Genomic DNA, 26,664 nt, shown 5'->3' with positions numbered 1-26,664 from the left:
CATAGCGAGAGGATTCGAGTACAGGGACAAAGATGTTTTGCTGGAGTTGTACAGGGCCTTGGTGAGACCATACCTTGAGTATTGTGTGCAGTTTTGGTTGCCTTATCTGAGGAAGGATGTTCTTGCCATGGAGGGAGTGCAGCGAAGATTCACCAGACTGATACCTGGGATGGCAGGAATGACGTATGAAGAGAGATTGGGTCGATTAGGCTTATATTCGCTCGAGTTTAGAAGAATGAGAGGGGATCTCATTGAAGCTTATAAAATTCTAACAGGACTAGACAGACTAGATGCTGGAAGGATGTTCCCGATGGCGGGGGAGTTCAGAACCAGGGGTCACAGTCTAAGGATAAGGGGTAATCCATTTAGGACTGAGATGAGGAGGAATTTCTTCACCCAGAGAGTGGTGAACCTGTGGAATTCTCTACCACATAGGGCAGCTGAGGCCAATTCATTAAATATATTCAAGAAGGAGTTAGATATATTTCTTAAGGCTAAAGGGATCAAGGGATATGGGGAGAAGGCAGGGACAGGGTACTGAATTTGGATGATCAGCCATGATCGCATTGAATGGCGGAGCAGGCTCGAGGGGCTGAATGGCCTACTCCTGCTCCGATCTTCTGTGTTTCTGTTTCTGCCACTTATCAGTCCAAGGGATAATGCCAGTGGACTGGAGGATTGCAAATGTTACACCCTTCTTTAAAAAGGCGAGGGGAGACCAACCCGGCAACTACAGGCCAGTCAGCCTAAAGTAGGTGGTGGGCAATCATCTGGAGACTACAATCAGGGACAACACTAATTGCATTTGGCAAGACATGGGCTAATAATTGAAAGTCAGCACGGATTTGTTAATGGCCAATCGTGTTTGGCGAACTTGATTGAGTTGTTTGACAAAGTAAAAGAGAGGGGTGATGAGGGCAGTGTGGTAGATGTCATGTATACGGTCTTCCAAAAGGCATTTGATAAAGTGCCACACAATAGGCTTGTTCGCAAAATTGAAGCCCGTGGGATTAACAGGGCAGTTGCTGAGTGGATATGTAATTAGTTAAGGGGCAGGAAGCAGAGTGTAGTGGTGAACGGTTGTTATCAGGCTGGGGAGGGAAGGTATGCGGTGATGCCCCCAGGGGTCAGTCTTCGGACCACCCCTCTTATTGATATATATCACTGACCAGGGCCTAATTTTGCAGATGATACAAAACTCGGAAATGCAGTAAACAGTGAGGAGGAATGTAACAGACTTTAGGAGGACACAGACGATAGCAACTTGTATTTATATAGCGCCTTCAATGTAGTAAAACGTTCCAAGGCGCTTCACAGGAGTGTTCAATGGCAAAAAAATTGTCAGCGAGCCCCATATGAAATTAGGGCAGGTGACCAAAAGCTTGGTCAAAGAGGTAGGTTTTAAGGATCGTCTTAAAGGAGGAAAGAGAGGTAGCGAGGCGGAGAGGTTTAGGCAGGGAATTCCAGAGCTTAGGGCCGAGGCAACAGAAGGCACGGCCGCCAATGGTGGAGCGATTATAATCAGGGATGCTCAAGAGGGCAGAATTAGAGGAGCGCAGATATCTCGGGGGGGCTGTGGGGCTGGAGGAGATTGCAGAGATAGGGAGGGACGAGGGGCCGTGGAGGGATTTGAACAGGAGGATGAGAATTGTAGGGGCTGGAGAAGGTTACAGAGATAGGGAGGTTGCGAGGGGCCGTGGAGGGATTTGAACAGGAGGATGAGAATTGTAGGGGCTGTAGGAGGTTACAGAGATAGGGAGGGGGCGAGGGGCCGTGGAGGGATTTGAACAGGAGGATGAGAATTGTAGGGGCTGGAGAAGGTTACAGAGATAGGGAGGTTGCGAGGGGCCGTGGAGGGATTTGAACAGGAGGATGAGAATTGTAGGGGCTGTAGGAGGTTACAGAGATAGGGAGGGGGCGAGGGATCATGGAGGGATTTGAACAGGAGGATGAGAATTGTAGGGGCTGGAGGAGGTTACAGAGATAGGGAGGGGGCGAGGGACCATGGAGGGATTTGAACAGGAGGATGAGAATTGTAGGGCTGGAGGAGGTTACAGAGATAGGGAGAGGGCGAGGGGCCGTGGAGGGATTTGAACAAGAGGATGAGAATTGTATGGCTGGAGGAGGTTACAGAGATAGGGAGGGGGCGAGGGACCATGGAGGGATTTGAACAGGAGGATGAGACTTGTAGGGCTGGAGGAGGTTACAGAGATAGGGAGGGGGCGAGGGGCCATGGAGGGGTTTGAACAGGAGGATGAGAATTGTAGGGCTGGAGGAGGTTACAGAGATAGGGAGGGGGCGAGGGGCCATGCAGGGATTTGAACAGAAGGATGAGAATTGTAGGGGTTGGAGGACGTTACAGAGATAGGGAGGGGGCGAGGGCCATGGAGGGATTTGAACAGGAGGATGAGAATTGTAGGGGCTGGAGGAGGTTACAGAGATAGGGAGGGGGCGAGGGACCATGGAGGGATTTGAACAGGAGGATGAGAATTGTAGGGGCTGGAGGAGGTTACAGAGATAGGGAGGGGGCGAGGGCCATGGAGAGATTTGAACAGGAGAATGAGAATTGTAGGGCTGGAGGAGGTTACAGGGATAGGGAGGGGGCGAGGGGCCGTGGAGGGATTTGAACAGGAGGATGAGAACTGTAGGGGCTGCAGGAGGTTACAGAGATAGGGAGGGGGCGAGGGCCATGGAGGGATTTGAACAGGAGGATGAGAATTGTAGGGGCTGGAGGAGGTTACAGAGCTAGGGCGGGGGCGAGGGGCCATGGAGGGATTTGAACAGGAGGATGAGAATTGTAGGGCTGGAGGAGGTTACAGAGATAGGGAGGAGGCGAGGGACCGTGTAGGGATTTGAACAGGAGGATGAGAATTGTAGGGGCTGGAGGAGGTTACAGAGATAGGATGGGGGCGAGGGGCCGTGGAGGGATTTGAACAGGAGGATGAGAATTGTAGGGCTGGAGGAGATTGCAGAGATAGGGAGGGGGCGAGGGCCATGGAGGGATTTGAACAGGAGGATGAGAATTGTAGGGCCTGGAGGAGGTTACAGAGATAGGGAGAGGGCGAGGGGCCGTGGAGGGATTTGAACAAGAGGATGAGAATTGTAGGGCTGGAGGAGGTTACAGAGATAGGGAGGGGGCGAGGGCCATGGAGGGATTTGAACAGGAGAACGAGAATTGTAGGGCTGGAGGAGGTTACAGGGATAGGGAGGGGGCCAGGGGCCGTGGAGGGATTTGAACAGGAGGATGAGAATTGTAGGGCTGGAGGAGGTTACAGGGATAGGGAGGGGGCGAGGGGCCGTGGATGGATTTGAACAGGAGGATGAGAATTGTAGGGGCTGGAGGAGGTTACAGAGATAGGGAGGGGGTGAGGGCCATGGAGAGAGTTGAACAGGAGGATGAGAATTGTAGGGCTGGAGGAGGTTACAGAGATAGGGAGGGGGGCGAGGGACCATGGAGGGATTTAAACAGGAGGATGAGAATTGTAGGGGCTGGAGGAGGTTACAGAGATAGGGAGGGGGCGAGGGACCATGGAGGGATTTGAACAGGAGGATGAGAATTGTAGGGGCTGGAGGAGGCTACAGAGATAGGGAGGGGGCGAGGGGCCGTGGAGGGATTTGAACAAGAGGATGAGAATCGTAGGGCTGGAGGAGGTTACAGAGATAGGGAGGGGGCGAGGGCCATGGAGGGATTTGAACAGGAGAATGAGAATTGTAGGGCTGGAGGAGGTTACAGGGATAGGGAGGGGGCGAGGGGCCGTGGAGGGATTTGAACAGGAGGATGAGAATTGTAGGGCTGGAGGAGGTTACAGGGATAGGGAGGGGGCGAGGGGCCGTGGATGGATTTGAACAGGAGGATGAGAATTGTAGGGGCTGGAGGAGGTTACAGAGATAGGGAGGGGGTGAGGGCCATGGAGAGAGTTGAACAGGAGGATGAGAATTGTAGGGCTGGAGGAGGTTACAGAGATAGGGAGGGGGGCGAGGGACCATGGAGGGATTTAAACAGGAGGATGAGAATTGTAGGGGCTGGAGGAGGTTACAGAGATAGGGAGGGGGCGAGGGACCATGGAGGGATTTGAACAGGAGGATGAGAATTGTAGGGGCTGGAGGAGGCTACAGAGATAGGGAGGGGGCGAGGGACCATGGAGGGATTTGAACAGGAGGATGAGAATTGTAGGGGCTGGAGGAGGTTACAGAGATAGGGAGGGGGCGAGGGGCCATGGAAGGGTTTGAACAGGAGGATGAGAATTGTAGGGCTGGAGGAGGTTACAGAGATAGGGAGGGGGCGAGGGGCCATGCAGGGATTTGAACAGAAGGATGAGAATTGTAGGGGTTGGAGGACGTTACAGAGATAGGGAGGGGGCGAGGGCCATGGAGGGATTTGAACAGGAGGATGAGAATTGTAGGGGCTGGAGGAGGTTACAGAGATAGGGAGGGGGCGAGGGACCATGGAGGGATTTGAACAGGAGGATGAGAATTGTAGGGGCTGGAGGAGGTTACAGAGATAGGGAGGGGGCGAGGGCCATGGAGAGATTTGAACAGGAGAATGAGAATTGTAGGGCTGGAGGAGGTTACAGGGATAGGGAGGGGGCGAGGGGCCGTGGAGGGATTTGAACAGGAGGATGAGAATTGTAGGGGCTGCAGGAGGTTACAGAGATAGGGAGGGGGCGAGGGCCATGGAGGGATTTGAACAGGAGGATGAGAATTGTAGGGGCTGGAGGAGGTTACAGAAATAGGGCGGGGGCGAGGGGCCATGGAGGGATTTGAACAGGAGGATGAGAATTGTAGGGCTGGAGGAGGTTACAGAGATAGGGAGGAGGCGAGGGACCGTGTAGGGATTTGAACAGGAGGATGAGAATTGTAGGGGCTGGAGGAGGTTACAGAGATAGGATGGGGGCGAGGGGCCGTGGAGGGATTTGAACAGGAGGATGAGAATTGTAGGGCTGGAGGAGGTTACAGAGATATGGAGGGGGCGAGGGCCATGGAGGGATTTGAACAGGAGGATGAGAATTGTAGGGCTGGAGGAGGTTACATGGATAGGGAGGGGGCGAGGGGCCATGGAGGGATTTGAACAGGAGGATGAGAATTGTAGGGGCTGCAGGAGGTTACAGAGATAGGGAGGGGGCGAGGGCCATGGAGGGATTTGAACAGGAGGATGAGAATTGTAGGGCTGGAGGAGGTTACACAGATAGGGAGGGGACGAGGGGCCATGGAGGGATTTGAACAGGAGGATGAGAATTGTAGGGCTGGAGGAGATTGCAGAGATAGGGAGGGGGCGAGGGCCATGGAGGGATTTGAACAGGAGGATGAGAATTGTAGGGCCTGGAGGAGGTTACAGAGATAGGGAGAGGGCGAGGGGCCGTGGAGGGATTTGAACAAGAGGATGAGAATTGTAGGTCTGGAGGAGGTTACAGAGATAGGGAGGGGGCGAGGGCCATGGAGGGATTTGAACAGGAGAATGAGAATTGTAGGGCTGGAGGAGGTTACAGGGATAGGGAGGGGGCGAGGGGCCATGGAGGGATTTGAACAGGAGGATGAGAATTGTAGGGCTGGAGGAGGTTACAGGGATAAGGAGGGGGCGAGGGGCCGTGGATGGATTTGAACAGGAGGATGAGAATTGTAGGGGCTGGAGGAGGTTACAGAGATAGGGAGGGGGTGAGGGCCATGGAGAGATTTGAACAGGAGGATGAGAATTGTAGGGCTGGAGGAGGTTACAGAGATAGGGAGGGGGGCGAGGGACCATGGAGGGATTTAAACAGGATGATGAGAATTGTAGGGGCTGGAGGAGGTTACAGAGATAGGGAGGGGGCGAGGGACCATGGAGGGATTTGAACAGGAGGATGAGAATTGTAGGGGCTGGAGGAGGCTACAGAGATAGGGAGGGGGCGAGGGACCATGGAGGGATTTGAACAGGAGGATGAGAATTGTAGGGGCTGGAGGAGGCTACAGAGATAGGGAGGGGGCGAGGGACCATGGAGGGATTTGAACAGGAGGATGAGAATTGTAGGGCTGGAGGAGGTTACAGAGATAGGGAGAGGGCGAGGGGCCGTGGAGGGATTTGAACAAGAGGATGAGAATTGTAGGGCTGGAGGAGGTTACAGAGATAGGGAGGGTGCGAGGGACCATGGAGGGATTTGAACAGGAGGATGAGAATTGTAGGGCTGGAGGAGGTTACAGAGATAGGGAGGGGGCGAGGGGCCATGGAGGGATTTGAACAGAAGGATGAGAATTGTAGGGGTTGGAGGAGGTTACAGAGATAGGGAGGGGGCGAGGGCCATGGGGGGATTTGAACAGGAGGATGAGAATTGTAGGGGCTGGAGGATGTTACAGAGATAGGGAGAGGGCGAGGGGCCGTGGAGGGATTTGAACAAGAGGATGAGAATTGTAGGGCTGGAGGAGGTTACAGAGATAGGGAGGGGGCGAGGGGCCGTGGAGGGATTTGAACAGGAGGATGAGAATTGTAGGGCTGGAGGAGGTTACAGAGATAGGGAGGGGGCGAGGGCCATGGAGGGATTTGAACAGGAGAATGAGAATTGTAGGGCTGGAGGAGGTCACAGAGATAGGGAGGGGGCGAGGGCCATGGAGGGATTTGAACAGGAGGATGAGAATTGTAGGGGCTGGAGGAGGTTATAGAGATAGGGAGGGGGCGAGGGGCCATGGAGGGATTTGAACAGGAGGATGAGAATTGTAGGGCTGGAGGAGGTTACAGAGATAGGGAGGGGGCGAGGGGCCATGGAGGGATTTGAACAGGAGGATGAGAATTGTAGGGCTGGAGGAGGTTACAGAGATAGGGAGGGGGCGAGGGGCCATGGAGGGATTTGAACAGGAGGATGAGAATTGTAGTGGCTGGAGGAGGTTACAGAGATAGGGAGGGGGCGAGGGGCCATGGAGGGATTTGAACAGGAGGATGAGAATTTTTAAATCGAGGTGTTGCCGGACCAGGGAGCCAGTGTAGGTCAGCGAGCACAGGGGGTGATGTGTGACCGGGACTCAGTGCGAGTTAGGACATGGGCAGCCGAGTTTTGGATGTCCTCAAGTTTACGTTGGGTGGAATGTGGGAGGCCAGCCAGGAGTGCGTTGGAATAGTCAAGTCTCGCGGTAAGAAAAGCACCGAAGAGGGTTTCAGTAGCGGATGAGCTGAGGCGGGGCGGAGACGGACGAGGTTATGGAGGTGGAAATAGGCGGTCTTTGTTATGCTGCGGATATGTGGTCGGAAGCTCATTTCAGGGTCAAATATGACACTAAGATTGCGAACACCATTCGCCAGACCCACACTTCGCAAGGAGTGTTTGAAAGAAGAATGCACAGCCAACGGGCCCATTCAGTAGCTCAAATAACCTCCACAATCGTGAAACACAGCTTAGAAGAACGTGAAAAAATTCACTTCCCCTCTCCTTAGCTCAGCACTACTCAATACTCAGATCCCTGAAGGCAGCAGGACAGGTAGATAAGGAGGTTGAGAAGGCATATGAGATACTTGCCTTCATTAGCCGAGGCATAGAATATAAGAGCAGGGAGGTTATGATGGAGCTGTACAAAACGCTAGTTAGGCCACAGCTGGAATACTGTGTGCAGTTCTGGTCGCCACACTACAGGAAGGATGTGATTGCATTGGAGAGGGTGCAGAGGAGATTCACCAGGATGTTACCTGGGCTGGAGCGCTTCAGCTATGAAGAGAGACTGGACAGGCTGGGGTTGTTTTCCTTCAAGCAGAGAAGGCTGAGGGGGGAACCTGATTGAGGTGTACAAAATTATGAGGGGCATAGATAGGGTAGATAGAAAGGAACTTTTCCCCTTAGTAGAGGGGTCAATAACCAGGGGGCATAGTTTCAAGGTGAGGGGCAGGAGGTTTAGAGGGGATTTGAGGACAAACTTTTTCACCCAGAGGGTAGCTGGAATCTGGAACTCACTGCCTGAAAGGGTGGTAGAGGCAGGAACTCTCACAACATTCAAGAAGCATTTAGATGAGCACTTGAAATGCCATAGCATACAAGGCTACGGACCAAGTGCTGGAAAATGGTACTAGAATCGACAGGGCTTGATGGCCGGCGTGGACACGATGGGCCGAAGGGCCTCTTTCTGTGCTGTATAACTCTATGACTCTATGGGCTGGATTTTCATTGAGGAGGCGGGTAGGAGACGGGACTACAACTTTTCTAGATGATCTAGACAAGGGAACTAGATGTAATATCTCCAAATTTGCAGACGACACAAAGCCAGGTGGGCGTGTGTGCTGTGAGGAGGATGCTGAGAAACTCCAGTATGATTTGGACAGGTTGGGTGATTGGGCAGATGCAATATAACGTGGATAAATGCGAGGTTATCCACTTTTGGTGGCAAAAACAGGAAGGCAGATTATTATCTGAATGGCAATAGATTGGGAGAAGGGGAAGTGCAACGAGACCTGGGTGTCCTTGTACACCAGTCGCTGAAGGTAAGCATGCAGGTGCAGCAGGCGGTTAAGAAGGCAAATGGCATGTTGGCCTTCATAGCGAGAGGGTTTGAGTACAGGAACAAGGATGTCTTGCTGCAGTTATACAGGGCCTTGGTGAGACCACATCTTGAGTATTGTGTGCAGTTTTGGTCGCCTTATCTGAGGAAGGATGTTCTTGCCATGGAAGGAGTTCAGCGAAGATTTACCAGGCTGATACCTGGGATGGCAGGAATGATGTATGAGGAGGGATTGGGTTGATTGGGCTGGTACTCGCTTGAGTTTAGAAGAATGAGAGGGGATCTCATTGAAACTTATAAAATTCTGACAGGACTGGACAGGCTAGATGCTGGAGGGATGTTCCCGATGGTCGGGGAGTCCAGAACCAGGGGTCACAGTCTAAGGATAAGGGGTAGGCCAATTAGGACAGAAATGCGGAGGAATTTCTTCACCCAGAGAGTGGTGAACCTGTGGAATTCTCTACCACAGAAGGCAGTAGAGTCCAAGTCATTAAATATATTCAAGAAGGAGTTAGATATATTTCTTAAGGCTAAAGGGATCAAGGGGTATGGGGAGAAAACAGGGACCGGGTACTGAATTTGGATGATCAGCCATGATCTCATTGAATGGCAGAGCAGGCTCGAGGGGCCGAATGGCCTACTCCTGCTTCTATCTTCTATGTTTCTATGTTTTCGCGGTTGTAGTCCCGCCTCCATCGAGTTGTGGCCAACCCACGCGATTTTCCCTTGATTGACCTCGTTGAGCCCGCCCAGCGGGTTCAGCAGGCCAATTAAGGGCAGCACGGTGGCATAATGGTTAGCACTGTTGCCTCACAGCGCCAGGGACCCGGGTTCAAATCCGGCCTCGGGTGACTGTCTGTGTGGAGTTTGCACATTCTCCCCGTGTTTGTGTGGGTTTCCTCCGGGTGCTCCGGTTTCCTCCCACAGTCCAAAGATGTGCGGGTTAGGTTGATTGGCCATGATAAAAATTGGCCCTTAGTGTTAGGGGGATTAAATACGTGGGGTTACGGGGTTACGGGGATAGGGCTTGGGTGGGATGGCTGTCGGTATAGGGACCGGGTGCTAGGGTTTGGATGATCAGCCATGATCTCGTTGAATGGCGGAGCAGGCTCGAATGGCCTACTCCTACTCCTATCTTCTATGTTTCTATGTAATTAAGGGCCACCCGGCAACAGGTGACAACACAGATTGATATTTCATCTGTCAAGAGCTTTTGACAGATGAAATATCAGTGTTTCACAGCTGTTTGGAGCTGTCAAACATTGACAATCTGTATTCTAAATTAATTCCTTCCTCTCAGGATGATTCAGAGATCTCTCCAAAACAGAAAGCTGAATGCTGCAGATTTTGACAGCTCGCAGCCATTCTGCTTTCTGTGCCGGTGAGATGAGGGACTCCCGAGACCTGAAGGAAGGAAGGCTGTAAACGTAAGTAAAGGTAAGTAAAACTTCTTTAAACACTTTACACAGACCAAACACACTTACCTCTGCACTCATGCACCCATCGCTCACCTGAACACCAGACATCTCGAACCCTCCAAGCCCTTCACCCCGACGGCCCGCTTCACTAACTTGGCGTGGTTTGGAGCCATCGGGAATCCCACACTTCACCAATAAAATTAGGGATTAGGCTAAAAACTGCCTGTTAACTACCTGTTAACAGGCAGTTAATTGGCACTAATCCCCTCCCCGCCTCGGGGAGGCGGGTCCCAGCGCGGGTCGGGTACCCGCCTCCTTTGAAACTGGCATGGAGGCGGGTTGGGTTCGTGCCCCCCGATTTCGGGATTTTAACCCCCCCGCATGCCTCCAATCCCGCCTCCACGGCCCAATGAAAATCCTGTCCTATGACTATACACTGAGGTGTAAACCTTGTCTCAGGGATAGCATTCTTACCCCTGCGTCTGTCTATTCTAGGTTCAGGTCTCCCCTCAGTGACTTCAACGCACCATCTAGGCTGGCACCTCGGTGCAGCCCTGAGGGAGGTCCGCCTTTCGGGTGAGATGCCTAACCGAGGCCCTCCAATATGCTCGTCAAAAAATTCCATGGCACCATTGGAAGAAATGCAGGGGATTTACCCCGCTGGCCCTGTGACCAACATTCATCCTTTAGCCAACACCCGCGAAGCAGATGATCGGGTTCGCTTATCACGTTGGGCCAGAAATTCGGGTCGGGGGCTTCCCGTGGGTGCAAGCCCCCGACCTGCACTTACCTAGCGCGCCGGCCATTGAGCTGTGGGGCCCGCGTGGGATTCTGATCCTGGGCCTCCTCCAACTGCCGGCGCGCAGTGCTTGCGTATCCCAGGGGCGCAGTTAGTTCGAAGCGTCCCCTGGGATCACGTGGGCCATGGAGAGCCAATGGTAGCAGGGAATGCTTCATTCATAAGTTTGACAGGAAGAGCTGTCAAACCTCTAAATACTATAAACCCCAAAACATCACTAAATCTTCAAATAAATTTTTAAAAAACACATTTTAAAAATAACTATAAATTACATAAAATAACTATTTTAAACAATAATTTAAATTTTTGAAAAAGTTAAATACAGTTTTTAAGGGGGCTAAAAATAAACTTACCTTTCTTTAATGTATTTAAAAATAATAAACCTGTGGAAAAAATGTTTTAGTTTTACTTAATTCACCACTTACCTTGTTAAAAGCAGGCCTTGCGACTGCTTGTTATAAGCGTAGCTCCTGGAGACTTACCCTCCCAGAGAAAGCTGCAAAAAAACGGAAGTTCCAGGCGTACGTGCTGCCTCTCCGGCGCATGCGTTCGACCTGTGAACCCCTTCCTTTAAGGGAACGGAAGTTCCGGTTTCCCGCGCCTGCGTAGTGCGTGCACGAAACTGGCACTGTCGTTGGGCCCTATGCGTGAGTAACCCGCGCGTACTCACCCGCGGGGACCCGAATATCTGGCCCGTTATCCTTCGTGGGGTCTTGCTGTGCGCAGATGAGCGACCAAAAGTTGCAAAAGTGGCTGAATTTAAAAGTTACATAATGGGCTGGGACAATGAGTTGGGACGTCCTGGGGATGTGAGCGATGCATTATATAAATGGCAGTTATTTATTTCTTTCTTTCATTAATTTTTTCCGTTGGGAGAGAGAGAAACTATTTCCGCTGGTTGGGGATTCTAGGACTAGGGGGCATAGTTTAAAAGCTAGACCTTTCAGGAGTGAAATTAGGAAACACTTCTACACACAAAGGGAATCAAGGGATATGGGGATAGTGCAGGAAAGTGGCGATGAGGTAGAAGATCAGCCATGATCTCATTGAATGGCGGAGCAGGCTCGAGCAGCCGAATGGCCTACTCCTGCTCCTATTTCTTATGTTCTTATGTACATGTCATGAACAGGTACAGAAAATAATCAAAAATGGGATGCTGGCTTTTATATCTAGAGGGCTAAAGTACAAAGGGGTAGATGTTTTGCTAGAGCTTTACAAAACCCTGGTTAGGCCACACATGGGGCACTGTGCACAGTTCTGGTCTCCATATACCTTGGTCAGACCACACTTGGAGCACTGTACACAGTTCTGGTCTCCATATACCTTGGTTAGACCACACTTGGAGCACTGTGCACAGTCCTGGTCACCATATACCTTGGATAGACCACACCGGGAGCACTGTGCACAGTCCTGGTCTCCATATACCTTGGTTAGACCACACCTGGAGCACTGTGAACAGTCCTGGTCTCCATAAACATTGGTTAGACCACACCTGGAGCACTGTGCACAGTCCTGGTCTCCATATACCTTGGTTAGACCACACTTGGAGCACTGTGCACAGTTCTGGTCTCCATATACCTTGGTTAGACCACACTTGGAGCACTGTGCACAGTCTTTGTCTCCATATACCTTAGTTAGACCACACCTATAGCACTGTGCACAGTCCTGGTCTCCATATACCTTGGTTAGACCACACCTGGAGCACTGTGGACAGTCCTGGTCTCCATATACCTTGGTTAGACCACACTTGGAGCACTGTGCACAGTCTTTGTCTCCATATACCTTGGTTAGACCACACCTGGAGCACTGTGCACAGTCCTGGTCTCCATATACCTTGGTTAGACCACACCTGGAGCACTGTGCACAGTCCTGGTCTCCATATACCTTGGTTAGACCACACTTGGAGCACTGTGCACAGTCCTGGTCTCCATATACATTGGTTAGACCACACCTGGAGCACTGTGCACAGTTCTGGTCTCCATATACCTTGGTTAGACCACACTTGGAGCACTGTGCACAGTTCTGGTCTCCATAAACATTGGTTAGACCACACTTGGAGCACTGTGCACAGTCCTGGTCTCCATATACCTTGGTTAGACCACACTTGGAGCACTGTGCACAGTTCTGGTCTCAATAAAGCTTGGTTAGACCACACTTGGAGCACTGTGCACAGTCCTGGTCTCCATATACCTTGGTTAGACCACACCTGGAGCACTGTGCACAGTTCTGGTCTCCATATGCCTTGGTTAGACCACACGTGGAGCACTGTGCACAGTTTTGGTCTCCATATACCTTGGTTAGACCACACCTGGAGCACTGTGCACAGTTCTGGTCTCCATATACCTTGGTTAGACCACACCTGGAGCACTGTGCACAGTTCTGGTCTCCATATACCCTGGTTAGACCACACTTGGAGCACTGTGCACAGTCCTGGTCTCCATATACCCTGGTTAGACCACACTTGGAGCACTGTGCACAGTTCTGGTCTCCATATACCTTGGTTAGACCACACTTGGAGCACTGTGCACAGTTCTGGTCTCCATATACCTTGGTTAGACCACACTTGGCGCACTATGCACAGTTCTGAGCACCACACCTTAGGAAGGATCTATTGGCCTTGGAGAGAGTGCATCGTAGGTTTACCAGAATGATACACGGATTTCAAGTGTTAAGTTATGAGGAGAGATTACACGAACTAGGGTCGTATTCCCTGGAATTTAGAAGGTTAAGGGGTGAGCTGATCGAAGTTTTCAAGATATTAAGGGGGAACTGATAGGGTAGAGAGAGAGAGAAACTATTTCCGCTGGTTGGGGATTCTAGGACGAGGGGGCATAGTCTAAAAATTAGAGCCAGACCTTTCAGGAGTGAAATTAGGAAACACTTCTACACACAAAGGGTGGTAGAAGTTTGGAACTCTCCTCCGCAAACGGCAATCGACGCTAGATCAATTGTTAATTTTAAATCTGAGGTTGGTAGATTTCTATCAACCAAAGGTATTAAGGGATATGGGTCAAAGGCGGGTAGCTGGAGTTAGGTCGCAGATCAGCCATGATCTCATTGAATGGCGGAACAGACTCAAGGGCTGAATGGGCCTCCTCCTGTTCCTGTGTAACAGGCTCGAGGGGGCTGAATGGGCCTCCTCCTGTTCCTGTGTAACAGGCTCGAGGGGCTGAATGGGCCTCCTGCTGTTCCTGTGTAACAGGCTCGAGGGGACTGAATGGGCCTCCTCCTGTTCCTGTGTAACAGACTCGAGGGGGCTGAATGGGCCTCCTCCTGTTCCTGTGTAACAGGCTCGAGGGGCTGAATGGGCCTCCTCCTGTTCCTGTGTAACAGGCTCGAGGAGCTGAATGGGCCTCCTCCTGTTCCTGTGTAACGGGCTCGAGGGGCTGAATGGGCCTCCTCCTGTTCCTGTGTAACAGGCTCGAGGGGCTGAATGGGCCTCCTCCTGTTCCTGTGTAACAGGCTCGAGGGGGCTGAATGGGCCTCCTCCTGTTCCTGTGTAACAGGCTCGAGGGGGTTGAACGGGCTTCCTCTTGTTCCTGTGTAACAGGCTCGAGGGGCTGAATGGGCCTCCTCCTGTTCCTGTGTAACAGGCTCGAGGGGGCTGAATGGGCCTCCTCCTGTTCCTGTGTAACAGGCTCGAGGGGGCTGCATGGGCCTCCTCCTGTTCCTGTGTAACAGGCTCGAGGGGCTGAATGGGCCTCCTCCTGTTCCTGTGTAACAGGCTCGAGGGGGCTGAATGGGCCTCCTCCTGTTCCTGTGTAACAGGCTCGAGGGGGTTGAACGGGCTTCCTCTTGTTCCTGTGTAACAGTCTCGAGGGGCTGAATGGGCCTCCTCCTGTTCCTGGGTAACATGCTCGTGGGGCTGAATGGGCCTCCTCCTGTTCCTGTGTAACAGTCTCGAGGGGCTGAATGGGCCTCCTCCTGTTCCTGTGTAACAGGCTCGAGGGGGCTGAATGGGCCTCCTCCTGTTCCTGTGTAACAGGCTCGCGAGGCTGAATGGGCCTCCTCCTGTTCCTGTGTAACAGGCTCGAGGGGCTGAATGGGCCTCCTCCTGTTCCTGTGTAACAGTCTCGAGGGGCTGAATGGGCCTCCTCCTGTTCCTGGGTAACATGCTCGTGGGGCTGAATGGGCCTCCTCCTGTTCCTGTGTAACAGTCTCGAGGGGCTGAATGGGCCTCCTCCTGTTCCTGTGTAACAGGCTCGAGGGGGCTGAATGGGCCTCCTCCTGTTCCTGTGTAACAGGCTCGAGGGGACTGAATGGGCCTCCTCCTGTTCCTGTGTAACAGACTCGAGGGGGCTGAATGGGCCTCCTCCTGTTCCTGTGTAACAGGCTCGAGGGGGCTGAATGGGCCTCCTCCTGTTCCTGTGTAACAGACTCGAGGGGGCTGAATGGGCCTCCTCCTGTTCCTAAGTTCCTATATTCCTTTCATTCTTTCTGCCTTTCTTTCAGTCTTTCTTGCCATAATTCTTTCTTTCGTCCCGTTTTTCCTCCTGGACTATTTCATATTGGCACCTATGCAATTGGTGCTTTGTTCAGCTTGAAAATAAATGGACTGCTCACCTGTTACACCGATGTACACCGGGGAACTGAGGGAAGAATTTACATATCTCCCAGAAACCTGGTGTCTGAACTGGCAGCTGTAAGTCCCGGCGTCCTTTGCAGTCAAATTGGCCATTTGAAAGACGGCAGAAGTAACTCCTTGCTGAAGGTCTCGATGGGTGAGATAAGTTTCATTCTTGTAAAAGTCAATCCCACTGCTTGAATTCCGGTCTCCGATGGTACAGTTAACATTGACAGATTCCCCTTTCACAAATACACTGTAATTTGGATCCAAGAGTATTGTTGGTTTGATCCCTGAGAGAAAAAAACATTATCGAAAGAATAAATTACAGGAAAAAAACCAAGATTATCCTTACTCCACTTCCCCTCTCCATCGCTCAGTACTACTCAATACTCGGATCCCTGAAGGCAGCAGGACTGGTAGATAAGGTGGTTAAAAAGGCATATGGGACGCCTGCCTTCATTAGCCGAGGCATAGTCTATAAGAGTGGGGAGGTTATGATGGAGCGAGAGGGTGCAGAGGAGATTCACCAGGATGTTACCTGGGCTGGAGCGCTTCAGCTATGAAGAGAGACTGGACAGGCTGGGGTTGTTTTCCTTGGAGCAGCGAAGGCTGATGGGGAGACCTGATGGAGGTGTACAAAATTATGAGGGGCATAGATAGCGTAGATAGAAAGGAACTTTTCCCCTTAGTAGAGGGGTCAATAACTGTTATTATGTTCATAAATAAATAAACGTTTTCATTATGAACAGCTAGCTTGAGCTAGTCACTTTATTCAGCCATGTGGACTAGTGTGCAGTCATCCATCTTGACTACTGCCTTGTGGGTAGCCTAGTGCATCATGGGTAGCCCCACTCTTATATACATACAGCTCCACCTAGTGTACCATTCTAGAATGATATGTTACTGATCATTACAAATAACCAGGGGGCATAGTTTCAAGGTAAGGGGCAGGAGGTATAGAGGGGATTTGAGGAAAAACTTTTTCACCCAGAGGGTGGTTGGAATGTGGAACTCACTGCCTAAAAGGGTGGTAGAGGCAGGAACCCTTACAACATTCCATGTGGGATATGTGTCGGTGCAGGCTCGATGGGCCGAATTGGCCTCTATCTGCACTGTGAGGTTTCTGTGATTCTGTGATTCAAGAAGCATTTATATGAGCACTTGAAACGCCATACCATACAAGGCTACGGGCTAGATGTAATATTTCCAAGTTTTCAGATGACACAAAGCTGGGTGGGCGTGTGTGCTGTGGGGAGGATGCCGAGAAACTCCAGTACGATTTGGACAGGTTGCGTGATTGGGCAAAAGCATGGCAGATGCAATATAACGTGGATAAATGTGAGGTTATCCACTTTGGTGGCAAAAACAGGAAGGCAGATTATTATCTGAATGGCAATAGATTGGGAGAAGGGGAAGTGCAACGAGACCTGGGTGTCCTTGTGCACCAGTCGCTGAAGGTAAGCATGCAGCTGCAGCAGGCGGTTAAGAAGGCAAATGGTATGTTGGCCTTCGCAGCGAGAGGGTTTGAGTACAGGAACAAGGATGTCTTGCTGCAGTTGTACAGGGCCTTGGTGAGACCACATCTTGAGTATTGTGTGCAGTTTTGGTCGCCTTATCTGAGGAAGGATGTCCTTGCCATGGAAGGAGTTCAGCGAAGATTCACCAGGCTGATACCTGGGATGGCAGGAATGACGTATGAGGAGAGATTGGGATGATTGGCCTTGTACTCACTGGAGTTTAGAAGAATGAGAGGGGATCTCATTGAAACTTATAAAATTCTGACAGGACTGGACAGACTTGATGCAGGAAGGATGTTCCCGATGGTCGGGGAGTCCAGAACCAGGGGTCACAGTCTAAGGATAAGGGGTAGGCCATTTAGGACAGAAAGGAGGAGGAATTTCTTCACCCAGACAGTGGCGAACCTGTGGAATTCTCTACCACAGAAGGCACTAGAGGCAAATAAATTAAATATATTCAAGAAGGAGTTGAATATATTTCTTAAGGCTAAAGGGATCAAGGGGTATGGGGAGAAAGCAGGGACAGGGTACTGAATTTGGATGATCAGCCATGATCGCATTGAATGGCGGAGCAGGCTCGAGGGGCCGAATGGCCGGCTCCTGCTCCTATCTTCTATGTTTCTATGTTTCTAGGGACCAAGTGCTGGAAAATGGGATTAGAATAGACAGGGCTTGATGGCCGGTGCGGACACGATGGACCGAAGGGCCTCTTTCTGTGCGGTATAACTCTATGACTATACGCTGAGGTATCAAGCTAGGCGCAGGGATAGCATTCTCGCCTCTGCGCCCGACTATTCCAGGTTCAAGTCCCACCTCAGTGACTTCAACGCACCATCTAGGCTAGCGCCTCGGTACAGTACTGAGGGAAGGGGGCATTTTTCGGGTGAGATGCTGAACCGAGCCCCTCTAATACGGTCGTCAAACAATTCCATGGCACCACTCAAAGAAGAGCGAGGGAGTTATCACCAGTGGCCTGGCCAATGCTGTAAGCCTCAACCATCAGTGTACTCAGGAAACTGGTTGTTGCGTTTCTTACTTTGCAACAGTGACTACACTTCAAAACTAACTGGAGTGCTTTAGGACGTCCTGGTTGCAAAAAGGACCCTTAGTTCTTCTTTTTGTGTGTCAGCCAGTGGCTCATGTAACAGAAACATAGAAGATAGGGGCAGGAGTAGGCCATTCAGCCCCTCGAGCCTGCTCCGCGATTCATAGAAACACAGAATCATAGAAGATAGTAACAGGAGTAGGCCATTCGGCCCCTCAAGCCTGCTCCGCCATTCAATGAGATCATGGCTGATCATCCAAACTCAGTACCCTGTCCCTGCTTTCTCCCCATATCCCTTGATCCCTTTCACCTTAAGAAATATATCTAACTCCTTCTTGAATATATTTAATGAATTGGCCTCCACTGCCTTCTGTGGTAGAGAATTCCACAGGTTCACCACTCTCTGGGTGAAGAAATTCCTCCTCATCTCTGTCCTAAATGCAGGAAGGATGTTCCCAATGGTCGGGGAGTCCAGAACCAGGGGTCACAGTCGAAGGATAAGTGGTAAGCCATTTAGGACAGAGATGAGGAGGAATTTCTTCACCCAGAGAGTGGTGAACCTGTGGAATTCTCTACCACAGAAGGCAGTAGAGGCCAATTCATTAAATATATTCAAGAAGGAGTTGGATATATTTCTTAAGGCTAAAGGGATCAAAGGGTATGGGGAGAAAGCAGGGACAGGGTACTGAATTTGGATGATCAGCCATGAACACATTGAATGGCGGAGCAGGCTCGAGGGGCCGAATGGCCTACTCCTGCTCCTATCTTCTATGTTTCTATGTTACCCCTTATCCTTAGACTGTGACCCCTGGTTCTGGACTCCCCCACCATGGGGAACATCCTTCCTGCATCTAGTCTGTCTAGTCCTGTTAGAATGTTATAAGTTTCAATGAGATCCCCTCTCATTCTTCTAAACTCCAGCGAGTATTGTAGGGGTTCGCAAAATCTCTCAGCCCCGAAGATACTGGAGATATTAATCTACATCGTGGAAATTGCCTCTGGGTTGGACAATGTTTTAAACATACCCAGAATCGCAGGGGGGCTGCGTTGAGTTGGGCAGCACGTGGACAACACCAGAATCGAGGAACTTCGTGGAAAAATTTGCACACTTTAAGACAGCACATTTTATTTTTAAAAATGTACTCTTGAGTTTTGAACTGTGTAAATTGCAAAGGGACAAAAATGACCATCAGAAAAGTATGGCCAAGGACAAAGGGGCTTGGAAAACAACTCGTGTTGGTCTGTGAAAACTGGGAGGATCAAGCAGTGGCAGTCAGATTCTGTCAATCAAAAAAAAGGGAGTTTCCCTTCCCGACAGAGGCAATGTTTGTTTACAGAAACTGCTGCAGGATGTTGACATTAGAGATTAAACCACTTGAAACTGCAGTTTCAGTGACCGCAGGACAAAGGGGTTTCTGTTTACATAGTAATCCAACCCCATTCAAAACCCATCAGGGTGAATGAAGATGGTTCGAAGGCTCAGCTCAAACTGAGGAAGGGAACAGTTTAAACTTAATGGGTTTGAATCACCCAGACAATAGGGCAGTTGGATCCTTTTGTTTTAGCCCAGATGAACTTGGATTTGGGAGGGAACATTTCGGCCCCAGAATGTAGACACATTCAAACCACTCCAAGCTTTATTCGAAACCCATTCCAGACAATGGGAGCAGTTTGGCCACTGGGAAACAGTCCGTTTGAATCAGCCAATCATGGCCTTTCTCTTGTGTATTCGAACTTTTCGGCGCGAATTTGCACACAGACCCTTTCAGTGCCAAAACAGCGGGAGCTCACAGGATATAAAGATAGCTTCTCAGAAGCTCTCTCTCTTATTTCCTTGGACTGCAGGTGAGCTCTTCTCTCTCTTTGGACCACAGGTGAGCAGGTTTCTGACTCCTCATCAAGGCAATTTAGTAAGGAGTTAGAGGGGTGGTAATTTAAGGGAAATTGCTAAGATTGTAAGACTTACATTGTAGCCATTTATCCCTCATTTTTGCCGTCTGCCTTCCCCTGTTAAGCAATTTTACATTGATCGTGTGGTGTAGTTTCTTTATTGCTTTGATCGTGTGGTGTAGTTTATTTAGTTAATAAAGTTCGATTTTCTCACATCCAGACCATTTTGTCCGTTTTAATATATCATTAATTATAAGTTCCTCCAGTCAGAACTGGAAGGGTGGGTTTGGGGATTCGAAACTGCTGTTTGATATTGGTCACAGTGCAGTGGGAAAAAAAGCTGCTTGACCAGGTAAATTACCGTAAACCAGGTAAAGGAAGGTAAATTACCGTAAACCAGGTAAAAGATGCCCCCCTACAGTATAAGCCCAATCGACCCAATCTCTCCTTATACGTCATTCCCGCCATCCCAGGTATCAGTCTGGTGAATCTTCGCTGCACTCCCTCCATGGCAAGAACATCCTTCCTCAGATAAGGCGACCAAAACTGTACACAATACTCAAGGTGTGGTCTCACCAAGGCCCTGTACAACTGCAGCAAGACATCCTTGTTCCTGTACTCGAACCCTCTCGCTACAAAGGCCAACATGTAGTAGCACGCTCATCTCTGAGTCAGAATGGTTGTGGGTTCAAGTTCCACTCCAGGGCACAAAAATCTTGGCTGAAACTCCCAGTGCAGCACTGAGGGAGCGCCACACTGTTGGAGGTGACGTCTTTCTGGTAAGACTTTAAGCCGAGATCCCGTCTGCTCTCTTGGGTGGATGTAAAAGATCCCGCGGCAGTACTTCAAAGAACAGCGGGGGGGGGGGAGTTCTCCCAGTGTTTATCCCTCTATCAACATAACTAAAAAACAGATGATCTGGTCATTATCACATTGCTCTTACTGGGAGCCTGCTGTGCGCAAATTGGCTGCCGTCTTTCCAACATTACAACAGTGACTACACTTCAAAAAGTACATCATTGGCTGTAAAGAGCTTTGGGACATCTTGTGGACATGAAAGGCGCTATATAAATGCAAGTCTTTCTTAGTCTATCCTCTCTGGTTCCATGCCCTCTAGTTAGTAACCAAACTGCCCCTGGAAACACTTTCTCCTTATTTATTCTATCCTTTATAATTTTGAACACCTCTATAAAATCTCCTTTAACTTTCTCTGCTCCAAGGAGACCAATCCCAGCTTCTCCAGTCGCTCCACATCACTGAAGTCCCTCATCCATGGTACCCTTCTGGTCAATCTCACCTTAACCTTCTCTGCTCTAAGGAGACCAATCCCAGCTTCTCCAGTCGCTCCACATCACTGAAGTCCCTCATCCCTGGTACCCTTCTGGTCAATCTCACCTTAACACTCTCTGCTCCAAGGAGAACAATCCCAGCTTCCCCAGTCTCTCCACATCACTGAAGTCCCTCATCCCTGGTCCCATTCCGGTCAATCTCCGCTTAACCGTCTCTGCTCCAAGGAGAAAAACCCCAGCTTCTCCAGTCTCTCCACATCTCTGAAGTCCCTCATCCCTGGTACCATTCTGGTCAATCTCCCCTTAACTTTCTCTGCTCTAAGGAGAACAATCCCAGCTTCTCCAGTCTCTCCACATCTCTGAAGTCCCTCATCCCTGGTACCATTCTGGTCAATCTCCCCTTAACTTTCTCTGCTCTAAGGAGAACAAACTCAGCTTCTCCAGTCTCTCCACATCTCTGAAGTCCCTCATTCCTGATACCATTCTGGTCAATCTCCCCCTTAACCTTCTCTGCTCTAAGGAGAACAACCCCAGCTTCTCCAGTCTCTACACAGAACTGAAGTCCCTCCTCCTTGGTACCATTCTGGTCAATCTCCCCTTAACCTTCTCTGCTCTAAGGAGAACAATCCCAGCTTCTCCAGTCTCTCCACATCTCTGTTGTCCCTCATCCCTGGTACCATTCTGGTCAAGCTCCCCCTTAACCTTCTCTGCTCTAAGGAGAACAATCCCAGCTTCTCCAGTCTCTCCACATCACTGAAGTCCCTCATCCCTGGTCACATTCTGGTCAATCTCCCCTTAACGTTCTCTGATCTAAGGAGACCAACCACAGCTTCTCCAGTCTCTCCACATCACTGAAGTCCCTCATCCCTGGTACCCTTCTGGTCAATCTCATCTTAACACTCTCTGCTCCAAGGAGAAGAATCCCAGCTTCCCCAGTCTCTCCACATCACTGAAGTCCCTCATCCCTGGTACTATTCTGGTCAATCTCCCCTTAACCTTCTCTGCTCTAAGGAGAACAATCCCAGCTTCTCCAGTCTCTCCACATCTCTGAAGTCCCTCATTCCTGAAACCATTCCGGTCAATCTCCCCCTTAAACTTCTCTGCTCTAAGGAGAACAACCCCAGCTTCTCCAGTCTCTACACAGAACAGAAGTCCCTCCTCCTTGGTACCATTCTGGTCAATCTCCCCTTAACCTTCTCTGCTCTAAGGAGAACAATCCCAGCTTCTCCAGTCTCTCCACATCTCTGAAGTCCCGCATCCCTGGTACCATTCTGGTCAATCTCCCCCTTAACCTTCTCTGCTACAAGGAGAACAATTCCAGCTTCTCCAGTCTCTCCACATCACTGAAGTCCCTCATCCCGGGTCCCATTTTGGTCAATCTCCCCTTAACCTTCTCTGCTCGAAGGAGAAGAACGCCAGCTTCTCCAGTCTCTCCACATCACTGAAGTCTCTCATCCCTGGTAACATTCTGGTCAATCTCCCCTTAACCCTCTCTGCTCTAAGGAGAAAAACCACAGCTTCTCCAGTCTCTCCACATCACTGAAGTCCCTCATCCCTGGTCCCATTCTGGTCAATCTCCCCTTAACCTTCTCTGATCTAAGGATAACAATCCCAGCAACTCCACTCTCTCCAAAGCACTGAAGTCCCTCATCCCTGGTACCATTCTGGTCAATCTCCCCTTAACCTTCTCTGCTCTAAGGAGAACAATCCCAGCTTCTCCAATCTCTCCACATCACTGAAGTCCCTCATCCGTGGTACCATTCTGGTCAATCTCCCCCTTAACCATCTCTGCTCTAAGGAGAACAACCCCAGCTTCTCCAGTCTCTCCACATCACTGAAGTCCCTCATCCCTGGTCCCATTCTGGTCAATCTCCCGCTTAACCTTCTCTGATCTAAGAAGAACAATCCCAGCAACTCCACACTCTCCACAGCACTGAAGTCCCTCATCCCTGGTACCATTCTGGTCAATCTCCCCTTAACCTTCTCTGCTCTAAGGAGAACAATCCCAGCTTCTCCAATCTCTCCACATCACTGAAGTCCCTCATCCATGGGACCATTCTGGTCAATCTCCCCCTTAACCATCGCTGCTCTAAGGAGAACAACCCCAGCTTCTCCAGTCTCTCCACAACACTGAAGTCCCTCATCCCTGGTCCCATTCTGGTCAATCTCCCCTTAACCTTCTCTGCTCTAAGGAGAACAATCCCAGCTTCTCCAGTCTCTCCACATCACTGAAGTCCCTCATCCCTGGTAGCATTCTGGTCAATCTCCAGAATGTGATGCAGCAAATTTGAGCATCAGTTTGCTGCCCCCTTGTGGTCTCGGTCTGAATTTATCAAACCAGACATCCTGCAACCTTCTAACAGCCTCATCAATTTGTTTCACCTCCCCCTTTAGAGATGTGTGTCTGTGAATGCCCAGGTCGCTCTGTAGCTGAGGCCCTATGTGGCAAAACTGTCCATTATGAAGGCAACATTTGGGAATTGCGTACCCCTTACCGGAACAGATGACGCTGGCGTCCTCGCCGTGGTGGCAGTTGTGCTGGCCCCAGAACCGGGACGAGCAGTGCCACAGCAGCGCCTCATCGCCGCGGCAGGCCACGTCGTCCAGCCAGATGGGGCCCGTGCCCCTCCCGAAGTTGGCGTGCGTCGGTGCGGAGAGGGCGCTCCCGCAGCCCAAGGCGCCGCAAATGACCTTGGCATCCGGCAGCCCCCACTGGTCGTCGCAGACAGTGCCCCAGCTGTCCCCGAAGGAGATCTCCACCCGGCCGGCGCACGGGTTGGTGCCGTTCACCAGACGCAGCTGCATGTTCGCTGTTTCGGGGTAGAACAGAGAGGCGACATGGTGAGGCATCTACAGTACTGGTGGGTGTTAAATCTGTGAGTTGTTCAAGTAATTAATACTCAGACTTAATCAGTAACAATAAAACAGGTCTTTACTGGTTGGAGGTAGGGACTATACTGAATACAAGATTACTGCACAGTGCTTATATACCGGTGTGTTCACCCCCGGTATTACGTCTACAGCAGCCTGAGAAAGTAGTACATCTCTTAAGGTGGAACAGGCTTAAGCTCTCTTAAGGTGGAACAGGTTACATACACAACACTCCTCCCTTCTTAGCTTTATAGTCACCCCCCCATTTAACATAACATCATAACATATATACATATATAACTTCATGTTTAACGTAACATATCACAGATTCAGTCTCTGCGGAAAACAGTTCACAGATTCAATCTCTGTGGTGTAGTCGGTTCACGTTACTCATTCAATAGTCCTTTCATGGATTTAACAGCTTGAACTTCAGAACTGATTTGGCTCCGTTCGGAATGACCACGTGTGTGATCTGGTAGAGGTGATAATGGTTCAGATGGGTCATCTTCTGTTTTTACTTTTCCTTTTCTGCTTCTTGGAGACTCTCTGGGCTCCATTGTCAGCTGCCACAGCTGCCAGCTGCATGCGCAGTTCCTCCTTCTCTTCCTCCTTTTTTCGTAGTAGAGCCACCTTCTCCCGATGTTCCGTAGACTTTCGGTGCTCCTCCATGATTTCTGTATGGTGGGAGTCGAAGTTACAAGTTGGGCAGGACAGGACATAGTAATATTCGGAGTCGTCCGACAGGTCAGCGAGAGGGTCGTCTATTTCCTCCATACCCAGCTGGACGTTAGCCAGCTCTTGTTCCAAATCCAGACATCTTTCCTGAAGAGACTTCTTCATGTGTACCTCTGCATCCAGCTTTTTCTGGGCTTTCAGCAAGTCGTTTACTATTGACCTCATTTGTGATTTTAATACTTCAACTTCCTTTGGAGATTGATTGATCGGACTATGCAATCCCTCTACCGGAGCATCTGTTTCAGCGGTCTGTTGTTCTACATTGACGTGAGTCAGCGTACTTTTGGCATCCAATGGCTGCTCTGTTGCAGTCGTTTCAGTCTGTGTCGTCACATCAGCCATCTCAATGACTTTTGAGAGCTCCGAACCCTTTTCCTTTGAAGATCGCAGCTCGTGTTCAAGTTTTTCCCATTTCAGAGTCTTGTCCCTCAGCATATGAAGGAGTTGGCTGACCGTTAACTCTTCTGACACCAGATTATGGCACGCACCTTCAGAACCTGAATCAGCTTTGATTCGTTCGGCCTCCTCGCGCAGATGGTTGGTGTGCTCCTGCTCCATTTTCTCCATCAGTTGCTTCTGTTGACTTTCCAGATTCTCCCACTCTGTAACAAAGAACTTTTTTATTTCATTCATCTCTTGCTCAAAACGGCGAATCATTTGTTCTAATTGCTGTTGTAGTTTGAAATGGAGTTGAGTTCGAGCCCAGTGTCCCTCAAAAATGTGCATATCAGTAGACTTGACAGACTCAGAATTCTCTGTTAAACTATGTTGTTGTTGCTCAGTGGAATTCTTTGCTGAAACGTTGTCTTTTGCACATGGGTTGGTCTTACCATCATCAGTTCTAGAGTCTGGGCTGATTATCTGCACCGAGTTCTCACTCTTTATGGCTTTTAGCGAATGCCAGTCCATATTTATGTTTCTAAACCACTCCCGGCCTAGTAGTGGTGGACCTCCCTCCGGTAGCACATATAAGTCCATTATTTGACTTCCTTCGCCCTTGTTGGCCACTGCAACCTTTATTGTCCCGATGGGGTACACTCTCTGCCCCGTGTAGGTTGTCAATATAATCTCCGTATCCTGTAGGGGAATATGTTGGAATAACCTTCTGTAATCTTTCTTATTCATGACCGACAATGCCGATCCAGTGTCCAATTCCATTTTTACTTGGACTCCTTCTATCTGAAGAGTAACCCAAATTGTCTGGAGGTCTGCACCCTTACCAACGTTGAGTACCCTTAAGCTAGCCAGTTCAATACTGCTTGCATCTGAATCGGACTCCTGTTCGGCCACCTTGTGTACCTTTGCGTATTTCCCTTGCGGTGACTTCTTGTTGCTGGTCTTCTTCGCTGACCTGCATACTCTAGCTATATGTCCAAGCCTACCACAAGTTCTACATTCTTGGTTTTTAAACCAACACTGGTTCTGATCATGCGTTGTCTTTCCACAACGATAACATTTGCCAGAACTCACACCCAATTTGTGTGCACTGAGCTCCGGTGACCGTAGCTGCATTACTGCCGTGCCTCTCGCTGCGGCTTTGTGTGCTGCTGCCATAGTGACCGCCTTCTCAAGCGTCAGCTCATTCTCCTCGAGCAGTCACTTTTGTGTATCTTGTTTAAATAAACCACACACAAATTTGTCTCGTAGTGCATCTGTCAGTCCCGTTCCAAACTGACAATATTTCGCTAATTTATGCAATTCCAGCAAATATTCAGCATTGCTTTCATGCTGTAGCTGCCTTCTGTTGTAAAATTTAAATTGTTCCGCTAGCATCAGCGGCGTGGGGTTTAGATGATCTTTCAGGACAGTAACAATCTCATCGAACGTCTTATCCGCCGGTTCATCTGGTGATAACAGGTGTTTCAATTGCCCGTATGTCTTCGCAGCCATTAAATTTAATAATGTTAGTGCTTTATCAGCCTCATGAATTTTATTGGCCTTACAATAATTTTTAACTCGTTCAACATATATGGCCCAATCTTCGATGTCACTATCAAAGTTGCTAATATTCCCGTGTTTAGGCATTGTAGTACTTTATCAGATTTGCAATTTCTCAGATTTTTTTTTTTTTTACTGCTATCCAAG

General features: G+C 50.0%; 1 protein-coding gene across 1 annotated transcript in view; it reads right to left on the bottom strand.

Annotated features, from left to right (window-relative positions):
* LOC147084913 (uncharacterized) overlaps positions 1-23,857 on the bottom strand; it is a 54,900-nt gene extending 31,043 nt beyond the window's left edge. Inside the window, exons 1-2 of the mRNA XM_085979628.1 lie at positions 23,469-23,857; positions 15,229-15,522 (exon numbers count right to left, since the gene is read on the bottom strand). Of these exons, the coding sequence (XP_085835754.1) occupies positions 15,229-15,522; positions 23,469-23,823 (649 nt within the window). The 5' untranslated portion in view covers positions 23,824-23,857. The remainder of the gene's footprint in view (positions 1-15,228; positions 15,523-23,468) is intronic.
* Positions 23,858-26,664: the final 2,807 nt, after the last annotated feature.

The sequence above is a fragment of the Somniosus microcephalus genome, unplaced genomic scaffold (genome assembly GCF_052327205.1).
Source record: "Somniosus microcephalus isolate GS21.2 unplaced genomic scaffold, FLI_Smic_1.0 unresolved_chr9, whole genome shotgun sequence".
NCBI classification, from domain to species: domain Eukaryota; kingdom Metazoa; phylum Chordata; class Chondrichthyes; order Squaliformes; family Somniosidae; genus Somniosus; species Somniosus microcephalus.
Note: the sequence above shows the minus strand (reverse complement) of the source record. Positions and strands in the feature narration are given on the sequence as shown.